General features: G+C 39.8%; 1 protein-coding gene across 3 annotated transcripts in view; it reads left to right on the top strand.

Moving 5' to 3' along the window:
• HPSE2 (heparanase 2 (inactive)) overlaps positions 1 to 13,024 on the top strand; it is a 782,979-nt gene that overhangs the window by 621,438 nt on the left and 148,517 nt on the right. For all 3 annotated transcript variants that reach the window (XM_004370016.1, XM_004370015.1, XM_004370017.1), the window contains one exon: positions 7,797 to 7,911. In XM_004370016.1, coding sequence (XP_004370073.1) covers positions 7,797 to 7,911 — 115 coding nt within the window. The remainder of the gene's footprint in view (positions 1 to 7,796; positions 7,912 to 13,024) is intronic.

Below are 13,024 nucleotides of genomic sequence, written 5' to 3'. Positions count from 1 at the left end.
TCCAGAGGTGAGATGGGAAGGCAGAGAGGGTTAGGAGCTGGTTGAATGGACATGGGGAAGCAGGGGTGGAAAGGAGGAGTGTGCTGTCACAGTATAGGGTGAGCAATTAGAGTCACATAACAATGTGTGTATAAATTTTTGTATGGGAGACTGACTTGAAATGTAAACTTCATTTAAACTACAACAATAAAAAACAAAAAGAATTTCTCTGGGAGGATCAAAAAGGGCTTCTTTGAGGAATTGGTATTTGAGAGGGACATAGAAGGATTACTATAATTTCTATAGGTGGAGGATGGTAGAGGTAGCATACAGAAGCATTCTAGACTGAAGGAACATGATGAGCAAAGGCACAGAGGAGGGAAGAAATGGTGTGACAGAAGACTCAGTGCCTTCAGGGATGTAGTGAGGACCAAGACTGGGGAGGTGAGTGATTTACCACCAAATCATGGAAGTCTTCAAACCAGGTAGAGGAAGTGAGATCTTGTTCTACAGTCAGTGGTAAACCATTGAAGATTTTGGAGGAGGGGAGTAACACAGTCTGACCTGTGTTTTAAAACTTTAGTTCTGGTAGTAATTTGGAGATGCAAAAGATGAGAAAATGAAAATGCAGTAGTCTGGAAAATGACTTAAGCCAGAAACATAAGGGCCTCTGACTTGCTCAACCCTGGCAGGGTCACATGGTAGGGAAAAACCTCTCAGGACCAGGGTCCAACCAACTGACTTGTTCCTGGTCCAGTAGAGTCTTGGAGCCCTGGCTTTTTGACTGAGCAAAATCCCCTAAAAATAATTTTAGCTGTGGCCTAAGCTACGTGTTTCACTACTAACAGCTGTTCCTAATTATATAAGTGCAGTGCCCCTCCATTGAGGCAGCTTCTTTAATACATTTGTGAAGAACAAATCAGGCCAGTCAAGGAAATTGCCTTTACAGATGGAATCCTGGAAAACGCAGATAAGGACAATGAGTCACTGTAATATGTGGTTAGACCTGTGTTATCCATCTCTGTGTCCTCAGCGCCTAGCACAGTGTGTGGCACAGAGTAGATGTTTAACAAGCATGCTGCAAGTGAATGAAGTGAAGTGAATCAGAGAATTGTTTTTGAAAAATACTCTCCCCACTGGTTTAGATGTGAGCCCTGTGGCAAGACTGAGAGGCCAGGTTGGCTGGCAGTCAGTACTGTGGGGGTAAGGGCTTGGAAGGAGCAGAATAACTTTTGCTCAATTGTCACAGAAGGACTTTGTTCAGGGGCCAGTAAGCAGCCCAGTTGTACTAGATGTTTTCATGAGCATTCTTCTCTTTAGGGAAAGATGTGAAATGAAAAATACCACAGATCTTCACGGAGAGAGTAGAGCTGGAGCTGAGAACAGCCGTTTCATGAGCTTCAGCCACATATCCATAGATCTCTACAGCCACTGGGCACAACACAGATAAACATAGCTGTTTAGATTTTGGTTGTAGCTCAGATACCCAATGACTGACTGACACACATCAGATGAAAAGTAATGCATTCTGCTCCCAGTCTTCTCTCTCACCTCTTCATCACCGATCTGCTCTCAACTCATTTTACTCTCAACTGCACTAGCGGCATCCAGCAATATGCCCTTTGAGTCCAGTTCTCCAAGGATATAAATTGTTTCCTGCTGGAAAAAAAGAAAAGTAAATCACTCTAGGAGACCCTCTTGTATGTGTGCTGTTTCAGTGTGGAAAGAGTTCTGATTTAGGGAGCATCAGGCCAGAATTCATGTTATAGTTCTACCACAGGGCATACTTTGACTAGTTATTTAATACTGGGCCTCAGTGACTAAAGGAAAAGCTAAATCTGTCACCCTGATTCACAGAGTTGCTAAATTAATGAAAATACAAAAGGAAGTAGCTTAGCCATGTGGTATTCCAAAAGTAATTTCAGTTCTCTGGGTCACAGTGTCCTGATTTGAACCAAAAGGGGGGAAAAAAAGTTTGACTATATTATTATCAGATTTTCCTTTTGCTTTAAAATTTTTGTTTTGCTTTGCTTTGTTTGTTTTTTTTTTTTTGTTTTTTTGTTTTTGTTACTCTAGTTGTCAGTAAATATTTGTTGGCTCATTTTATGAGAATAAAATGCAAATATAAATGTGAAAAAGATTTGAAAATATGTAATAACAATTATTCGTAATATAAAAATTAGCATCGCTCTTTATTCTAGTAAGGAAAAAACTGAATTCATTTGTAAGTCACTGGTTTGGAGGTCCGTATGGTTACAGATTTGAAAAATCATAACTGTGTAATTTGTTCCTAGTGTGCTGAATGTTTGGTAATTCTCAAAGTTCCTAGAATCTAATTTTATAGTTTAAAATCAGGAAAGGTGTTTGTCAGGGGTGTATCCTTTCACCATACTTGTTCTATCTGTATGCTGAGCAGATGATCCAAGAAGCGTGACTACATGAAGAAGAACGCGGCATCAGGATTGGAGGAAGACTCATGAACAACCTGTGATATGCAGATGACAAACCTTGCTTGCCAAAAGCAAAGAAGACTTGAAGCACTTACTGAGGAAGATCAAAGACTATAGCCTTCAGTTTGGTTTACACCTCAACATAAAGAAAACGAAAATCCGTACAACTGGACTAATAAGGAACATCGTGATAAATGGAGAAAATATTGAAGTTGTCAAGGATTTCATTTTACTTGGATCCACAGTCAACGGCCATGGAAGCAGCAGTCAGGAAACCCAGACGACACTTGCATTGGGCAAATCTGCTGCAAAAGATCTCTTTAAAGTGTTAAAAAGCAAGGATGTCATCTTGAAGACTAAGGTGCACCTGATCCAAGCCATGGTATTTTCAATTGCCTCATATGCATGCAAAGCTAGACAATGAATAAAGAAGACTGAAGAAGAATTGATGCCTTTGAGTTATGGTATTGGCAGAGAATATTGAATATACCATGGACTGTGAAAAGAATGAACAAATCTGTCTTGGAAGAAATACAGCCAGAATGCTCCTTAGAAGCAAGGATGGCAAGACTTCGTCTCACATACTTTGGACATGTTATCAGGAGAGACCAGTCCCAGAGAAGGACATTATGCTTGATAAAGTTGAGGGTCAGTGGAAAAGAGAAAGACCTTCAACAAGATAGATTGACACAGTGTCTGCAACAATGGACTCAGACATAGCAACGATTGTGAGGATGGCGCAGGACCCGACAGTGTTTCGTTCTGTTGTACATAGGGTTGCTACAAGTTGGAACTGACTTGACGGCACCTAACAACAACAATAATTTTATCCATATCAATTTCAACTTAACCAATAACACTGAATATCCAAAGTGTACCAGGAAATGTGAACGGGTGTTTTGGGTACAAGGCTAAGACATCGTGTCTATGGTTGATGAGCTCATACCCCAATGGGGATGGGGAGGAGACAGAGAAGTAAGTGATGTCATGCTGTAGGTTAGGAGAGAAATATGAATAAGAGAGTTCTGGAGAAAGACAGAGGAGGAAGGCATTAACTGTTGGCTAGGGTGGGAGAGTTTAGGAGATGACATTTGATTTAGAGATTAACGATAGATGAGAAGACATTTGCCAGATGGAAAGAAGGAGGTTAGAAAAGGAGGGGATGGGAATTCTAAGCAGAAGAAAAACATGTATAAGGTCACACGTAGGTATGAGAAAGCATGGCATATTTGGGTAGTGAAGAGTTGTTTTATGTACCTTAGAGCATGGACAATGTGGTTTAGGGTGAAAAAAGAGGGGAGAGGAGTGACAGATGAAGCCAGACATGTATACTTGGGACAGATTGTGAAGCACCTTATGTTTCATACTGAGAAGACTGTAGCTTCAAGATAGATTTCTAATGCATATATTATTACAATTAGAAGTTTCCCTAAATTTTAGAAGTAAGAATACAAATAGAGAAAGAAAAGTGAATGCATGCATGAAAGAATGTGTAAATAATGAAGACAGAGTTAGCAGTGGGTGTTAGAAGAACCAAGAAAGGAGCATTTTTGAAGGAAAGCATGTCCTGGGAAATGGGTGTTTTGCATAACAAGGTAAGTGATAAGTGTGTGAGCAATGCAGGCCCTCCATTATGTGTGATATATGTGTGGATGATAGCATACTTGAATTTCTGTAGAGTTATTATAGTATCAAGGAAAATAATTATTGCATTGCTGCTGACAGTGATGTATGAGGGATGCATATGACTGGAACACACTGTGTAGATCATAGTAGGAGTAAGTGGGTTAGAGTCATATGAAAGGATATATATATATATACAGTCCCCCATGTATCTGCGATTTGTCGTACTGTGGGGGCTTGTGTGTTGCTGTGATGCTGAAACCTATGCCACCGGTATTCAAATACCAGCAGGGTCACCCAAGGTGGACACGTTTCAGCTGAGCTTCCAGACTAAGACAGACTGAAAAGAATTAGCCAGTGAAAACCTTATGAATAGCAGTGGAACACGGTCTGATACCGTGCCAGAAGATGAGCCCCTCAGGTTGGAAGGTACTCAAAATATGACTGAGGAAGACATGTCTCCTCAAAGCAGAGTTGACCATAATGATGTGGATAGAGTCAAGCTTTGGAGACCTTCATTTGCTGATGTGGCACAACTCAATGGGAAAAAACAACTGCAAACATCCATTAATAATCGGAACCTGGAATGTACGAGGTATGAATCTAGGAAAATTGGAAATTGTCAAAAATGAAATGGAATGCATAAAGATCAATATCTTGGTATTAGTGAGCTGAAATGGACTGGTATTGTTCAGTCTGAATCAGACAATCATATGGTCTACTATGCTGGAAATGACAACTTGAAAAGGAATGGCGTTGCATTCATCGTCAAAAAGAACATTTCAAGATCTAGCCTGACGTACAATGCTGTCAGTGATAGGATTATCCATACACCTACAAGGAAGACCAGTTAATACGACTATTATTCAAATTTATGCACCAACCACTAGGGCCAAAGATGAAAAAATTGAAGATTTTTACCAATCAGGATGCATTAATAATTACTGATGATTGGAATGTATAAGTTGGAAACAGAAGAAGGATCAGTAGTTGGAAAATATGGCCTTGATGATACAAATGATGCCGGAGAGTGAATGATTGAATTTGGCAAGACCAATGACTTCTTCATCACAAATACCTTTTTCACCAACATAAACAGCAACTACACACATGAATCTCACCAAACGGAATACAAGGGAATCAAATTGACTACATCTGTGGAAAGAGACGATGGAAAAACTCAATATCATCAGTCAGAACAAGGCCAGGGGCCAGTTGCAGAACAGACCATGAATTTCTCATATGCAAGTTCAAGTTGAAACTGAAGAAAATTAGAACAAGTCCACGAGAGCCAAAGTACAACCTTGAGTATATCCCACCTGAATTTAGAGACCATCTCAAGAATAGATTTGATGCATTGGACACTAATGACCGAAGACCAGACGAGTTATGGAATGACATTAAGGACATTATAAATGAAGAAAGTAAGAGGTCATTAAAAAGACAAGAGAGAAAGAAAAGACTTAAATGGATGTCAGAAGAGACTCTGAAACTTGCTTTTGAACGTCAAGTAGCTAAAGCAAAAGGAAAAAATGATGAAGTAAAAGAGCTGAACAGAATATTTCAAAGCTCGAGAAGACAAAGTAAAGTATTATGATGACATGTGCAAAGACCTGCATTTCAGCATTTCTCAAGCTGAAAGAACTAAAGAAAAAATTCAGTCCTCGAGGTGCAATACTGAAGGATTCTAGGGGGAAAATATTAAACGACACAGGAAGCATCAAAAGAGATGAAAGGGATACACAGAGTCACTATACCAAAAAGAAATGGTCGACGTTCAACCATTTCAGGAGGTAACATATGATCAGGAACCGATGGTACTGGAAGAGGAAGTCCAAGCTGCACTGAAGGCATTGGCAAAAAACAAGGCTCTGGGAATTGATGGAATACCAACTGAGATGTTTCAGCAAACAGATGCAGCGCTGGAAGTGCTGACTCGTCTATGCCAAGAAATCTGGAAGACAACTACCTGGCCAACCAACTGGAGGAGATCCATATTTATGCCTATTCCCAAAAAAGGTGATCCAACCGAATGGGGAATTATCAAACAATATCATTAATATCACACGCAAGCAAAATTTTGCTGAAGATCATTCAAAAGCGGCTGCAGCAGTATATCGACAGGGAACTGCCAAAAATTCAAGCAGGATTTAGAAGAAGATGTGGAACCAGGGCTATCATAGCTCATGTCAAATGGATCCTGGCTGAAAGCAGAGAATACCAGAAAGATGTTTACCTGTTTTTTATTGACTATGCAAAGGCATTTGACTGTGTGGATCATAACAAATTATGGATGACATTGCAGAGAATGGGAATTCTGGAACACTTAATTGTGTTCATGAGGAATCTGTACATAGATCAAGAGGTAGTTTTTCGAACAGAACAAGGGGATACTGCATGGGTTTAAAGTCAGGAAAGGTGTGCATCAGGGTTGTATCCTTTCACTATACCTATTCAATCTGTATGCTGAGCAAATAATCCAAGAGCTGGACTGTATGCAGAAGAATGGGGCATCAGGACTGGAGGAAGACTCATTAACAACCTGCATTATGCAGATGACACAACCTTACTTGCTGAAAGTGAAGAGGATTTGAGCACTTACTGATGAAGATCAAAGACCACAGCCTTCAGTATGGATTACACCTCAACATAAAGAAAACAAAAATCCTTGCAATTGGACCAATAAGCAACATCATGATAAATGGAGAAAAGATTGAGGTTGTCAAGGATTCATTTTACTTGGTTTCACAATCAACACCCATGGAAGCAGCAGTCAAGAAATCAAAAGACATGTTGGATTGGGCAAATCTGCTGCAAAAGACCTCTTTAAAGTGTTGAAAAGCAAAGATGTCATCTTGAGGACTAAGGTGAGCCTAACCCAAGCCATGCTGTTTTCAATCGCCTCATATGCATGGGAAAGCTGGACAATGAATAAGGAAGATCAAAGAATTGATGCCTTTGAATTGTGGTGTTGGCAAAGAATATTGAATATACCATAGACTGCCAAAATAACGAACAAATCTGTCTTGCAAGAAGTACAACCAGAATGCTCCTTAGAAACAAGGATGGCGAGACTGTCTCACACACTATGGGCATGTTATCAGGAGGGATCAGTCCCTGGAGAAGGACATCATGCTACGTAAAGTAGAATCTCAGCAAAAAAGAGGAACACCCTCAACGAGATGGATTGACACAGCAGCTGCAACAATGGGCTCAAGCACAGCAACAATTGTGAGGATGGCACAGGACTGAGTAGTGTTTTGTTGTATTGTACATAGGGTCGCTATGAGTCAGAAATGACTTGATGGCACCTAATATCATATATATAGTGGCAGAGTCCAAGCAGAAGTGTTTGCGTGATGGAATGTATCATGTGTGCGCTCCTGTGATTATGTGTCCTATGGGCATGGAGGATAATGCTTTTGTTTACAAGTAGCGAAGGTGTTCATTTTGTTAGCATTAGAGGAATAAAAGATAAGTCATTAGCAACAAGCTATTTTGTGACCATTTTACTTCTATGAGACACCATTTCTTATAAAATGGAGAGGTTGGATTTGATAATCTCTAAAATCTCTCCAGTTGTGCATTCAATGCTTAAAATAATCTCCTTTACTTTAAAGTAACAGGTAAATTTAATGGTGGGGATACTGTGTGTGTGTGTACGTATGTCGTAGCTACTCTCTATAGAGCTTGTTAGATGCCATTTTAAAAATGTATTGATATAACCTTTTTCCTGCTTTTTAGATGGTTGAACACTTTAGGAATGCTGGCCAATCAGGGCATCGATGTTGTGATACGGCACTCATTTTTTGACCATGGATACAACCACCTCGTGGACCAGAATTTTAACCCATTACCAGTAAGTTTGAGATAAAGATTCTTAACTCTTTTTCATGTCATTAAGTACATTTGGTCGTGACTTGTTCCCACACTAGGAGAAATTTCTCCTCTTTCTGTTACCAGTTAATTTCATAAATCAGACGGAAGCATTCTTGTCTTCTATTCCCTTGACCTATTTCACAGACTTTTGGCTTCACCACACACACATACACATATACGGACACACATATATATCTATACACATACATACACAAAGATCTATATACAGTCACATATACACATATATACACACATATATATACATTTATATATATTATTGATATTAATATATTTATTATTTTTTAAAGAAACCTTGCACAGTTGAGATTTCACTTCTACTCGTGGGCTGTTTGTACTCCGCTTGAGAGTGAATTTTTCCAGACTGTTTTCTTTTGATGCTAATAGGAGACATTAGTTAATGTCAAATGCAACATGTTGAAAGCAGATGGGAGAGTATTAGCCTAGATCAGATACAGTAGGAACCCATCTCTTGGGGGAGTAGCTGAAGTGCACTTATAGTTAGATATTGATTGCCATATGACAATGAGGGGATTTGCTCAGCCCACCATCTTCTCTAGGAAAAACCAAACCAAACCCATTGCCATGATGTCAATTCCAACTAATAGCGACCCTATAGGACAGGCTAGAACTGCCCCCATAGGGTTTCCAAGGAGCAGATGGTGGATTCAGACCGTCAACCTTTTGGTTAGCTGCCGAGCACTTAACCACTGCACTACTAGGTCTCAGATCTGGGTTTGTCCTATGACTTTAGTGGTCAATCAGAGAAATCCCAACTTAGCCAGAAAAGCTAGGCTTATCAGATGAGCGAAAGAAAGCATTATCCTTCTTCACACATGTCATGGTCATGATGAAATGTCAAACTCCTCTCATCAACTCTTAGAAGTCAGAGCTGGGATTCCTCTTTGAGATGATCCAGTTCTGCCTCGTTTAACAGAGGGTCTGGTAGCTCAGGGTGGGGTGGAGATGGGGAGATGTAGAGACAGCTGTAGAACCTGTCCCTGTGTCCTTGTCCAGTGTTCTTTCTTCCTGTATAATCACTGCTGCCCTGGGCTTTACAATAAACAAATAAAGCCCAAACTGGAACTAGTGTTCCTCCCTCCCCGCAACCCCATTGCTGACCCGACTCCAAGCCAGGAAGCCTGCTAGACCAAAACAGAGAATAGCTTAGCACTGGGCAGCACCATTTCCATACCTCAAAAGAAACTCTCTAGAAAAGACAGTCTTTTAAACAAATGGTGCTAGCAAACCTGGATGTCTACTTGTAAAAAAATGGAACAGGACCCATACTTCACACCATACACAAAAACTAGCTTAAAATGGATCAAAGACCTAAATATAAAACCTAAAATGACAAAGATCACAGAAGAAAAATTCGGGACCACGCTAGGGGCCCTAATATATGGCATAAATTCAATAAAAACCATAACGAACAATGCAGACACCAGAAGATAAACTAGATAACCAGGAGCTCCTGAAAGTTAAACACTTATGCTCATCAAAAGAGTAAAAAGAAAACCTACAGACTGGGAAAAAAATTTCGGCTACGTCATATCCGACAAAGGTCTAATCTCTAAAATCTAAAGAATACTTCAGCACCTCAATAACAAAAAGATAAATACTCCAATTAAAAAATGGGCAATGATATGAACAGTTACACTTCACCAAAGAAGACATTCAAGCAGCTAACAGACTCAGGAGGAAATGCTCGAGCTCATTAGGCATTAATTAGTGAAATGCAAATCCAAACTACAATGAGATACCGTCTCACCCTGACATTACTGGCACCAGTCAAAAAAACAGAGAATAATAACAAACGTTGGAGAGGTTGCAGGGAGATTGGAACTCTTATGCACTGCTGGTAGGAATGTTAAATGGCATAACCACTATGGGCAGCTATATGGTGCCTCCTTAAAAAGCTAGAAATAGAAATACCATATGCTCCAGCAATCCCACTCCTAGTAAAATATACTAGAGAAACAAGAGCTGTCACACGAATAGACATATGCGTACCATGTTCACTGCAGCATTATTCACAATAGCAAAAAGATGGAAACAACCTAAGTGCCCATCAACAGATGAATGGTTAAACAAATTATGGTACATACACACAATGGAATACTATGCAAGGATAAAGAACAATGATGAATCAGCAAAAAATTTCACAACATGGATGAGTCTGGAGGGCATTATGCTGAGTGAAATAAGTCAATCACAAAAGGACAAATATTGTATGATACCAGTATTATAAAAACTCAAGAAAAGGTTTACACACAGAAAGAAACAATCTTTGATGGTTATGAGGGAGGAGAGGAGTGGGAAGAGGAAGTCACGAACTAGATAGTAGACAAATGTTAACTCTGGTGAAGGGAAAGACAACACATAATATAGGGGAAGGCAGCACAACTTGATGAAGGCAAAGCTCATAGAAGCTTCCTAGACACATCCAAACACCTTGAGGGACCAAGGTACTGGGACTAAGAGCTGGGGACCATGGTCTCAGGGGACATCTAGGTCAATTGGTATAACACAATTCATAAAGAAAATGTTCTACAGTCTTACTTTGGTGAATAGCATCTGGGGTCTTAAAAGCTTGTGAGCAGCCATTTAAAATACATCTATTGGTCCTATCACATTCAGAGCAAAAGAAAATGAAGAAAACCCAAGTGGCCAGGAAAATATAAGTCCAAAGACTAATGGGCCACATGAACCACAGCCTCCAGTAGCCTGAGCCCAGAAGAAACAGATGATGCCTGGCGACCACCACCGACGGCTCTGACAGGGATCCCAATAGAGGGTTCCAGACAGAGAGGGAGAAAAAATTTGACCAAAACTCAAATTCATAAAAAAAGACCACACTTACTGGTCTGACAGAGACTGGTGGGACCCCCAAGACTGTGACCCTCAGACACCGTGCAAACTCAGAACTGATGTCACTCCCAAAGTCTACCTTTCAGCCAAAGATTAGACAGGCCTGTAAAACAAACAACAGCACACTTGAGGACATGCTTCTTAGTTCAATCAAGTATAGGAGACCTAATGGGCAGCACTTGCCCAAAAGCAAAGACGAGAAGGCAGGAAGGGACAGGAAACCTGATAAATGGACATGGAGAACCCGGGGTGTAAAGGGAAATGGAGAGAATGCTGACAGTTTGCAAGGATTGCAACCAAGTCACACAAAAAAATTGTGTATAAATTTTTGAATGAGAAACTAATTTGCGCTGTAGACTTTTACCTAAAACATGCACACACACACACACACACACACACAAATCCATTAAGTAGATGTCTTAGTTATCTAGCACTGGTATAACACAAATACCACAAGTGGATGACTTTAACAAACAGAAGTTTACTCTCTCATAGTTTAGGAGACTAGAAGCCCGAATTCAGAGTGCCGGCTCCACAGGAAGCCTCTCTCTCTCTGTCGGCTCTGGGGAAGGGTGCTTGTCATCAATCTTCCCCTGGTCTAGGAGCTTCTCAGTGCAGGGACTCCGGGTCCAAAGGACACACTGTGCTCCTGGTGCTTCTTTCTTGGTGGTAGAAGGTCCCCCCATCTCTGCTCACTTCTCTCTTTTATATCTCAAAAGAGATAGACTCAAAATACAACCTAATCTTGTAGATTGAGTTCTGACTGATTAACATAACTACCTCTAATCCTGCCTCATTAACATCGTAGAGGTAGGATTTACAACACATAGGAAAATCACATCAGTTGACAAAATGGTGGACAATCACACAATATTGGTAATTACGGCCTACCCAAATTGATACAGATTTCAGGGGAACACAATTCAATCCATAACAGGAGACATGACAACTAACTGCAATTCTTGACCCTAGACAGGATCCTGGACTAAAGGGGGAAAAAGCTATAAAGAATATTAATAGATAAAGTGACAAAATTGGAATATGGACAGTTGGTTAGATACAAGTTTTATAACAATACAAGTTTATGAAGTTGACAATTGTACCGTAGGAATGTAAGAGAGTTTTCCTATTTTTAGAAGATATGTACTAAAGTATTCAGAAATAAAGGTCCATGATGTTAAAAAAAAAAAAGAATCCCTCTAGGTTAGAGCACTAAGTAATTATTATGTCCCTGGTTGTAAATATTCCAATTAAATCACAAATATTAGCACTGGCTGGTACAGTTGCTTTTATTTACAGGGCAAGACTAACTCTCTCAAAGTTGTGTGTGGGGGTGGAGTGGGAAGGAGTAGAGAGGGAGTTTTTAGTTTGGAACCATAGGGTCTTTTCTGTTTTTTTTTTTTGTTTGTTTTTTGTTTTTGTGAAACTCATAAACTTATGGAGACAAAACAAACTAATAATTAGAGAAACATCTATGAAATGTAAGCATTAAATAAATATGTCACACAAAGATAAATATTTATTGAACTGAGGTTCTGCGGAAGAAACTAGTGATATATGGATAGATGATTGGTAGGTGGGTAGGTGGATGGGTGGATGAGTGGATGAATGGATGGATAGATGATAGATAGATAGATAGATAGTTAGATACAGAGTACTGTAACCAGGAGTCACTGCAGGCTGCTTTGGAGTGAGTGTACAGGGAAGGCTTCTCTGAGAAGGTGACATTTAAGTCAAGAGCCCAATGACAGTAAGGAGCCAGCTTTCACAGAAGAGCTTTCCAGGCAGGGGAAGGGGATAGCATAAAGGCGCCAAGACAGGAACAAACTTGGCATGTCTGAGGAAACACAAGACCAGAGTGGCTGGGGCATGGTAGGGAATGGGGATACTGGTTACAAATGAGGTGGGCAAGGGTCAGATCACATAGAGGTTTTCAAACTAAAAGGAGATGAGTTTTTATTGTAAGTAGTATGAAAAGCTATTGGGAGGTCTTAAGCAGGGAAGTGACATGATCTAAATGATTTTTCAAAGATCACTCTGGCATAATTAACACATCAAATGTTAGTTATGGTTTTTTTTTTTTTAATTATTATTATTATTATTTTTAATATTTTATTGTACTTCAGGTGAAGGCTTACAGAACAGATAGTTTCTCATGTAACAGTAACACACATGCTGTTTTATGACATTGGTTAACAACCCCA

Source organism: Trichechus manatus, unplaced genomic scaffold (genome assembly GCF_000243295.1).
Source record: "Trichechus manatus latirostris isolate Lorelei unplaced genomic scaffold, TriManLat1.0 scaffold00007, whole genome shotgun sequence".
Classification (NCBI taxonomy): Eukaryota; Metazoa; Chordata; class Mammalia; order Sirenia; family Trichechidae; genus Trichechus; species Trichechus manatus.
The sequence above is the reverse complement of the archived record's forward strand: the minus strand, read 5'-3'. Positions and strand labels throughout refer to the sequence as shown.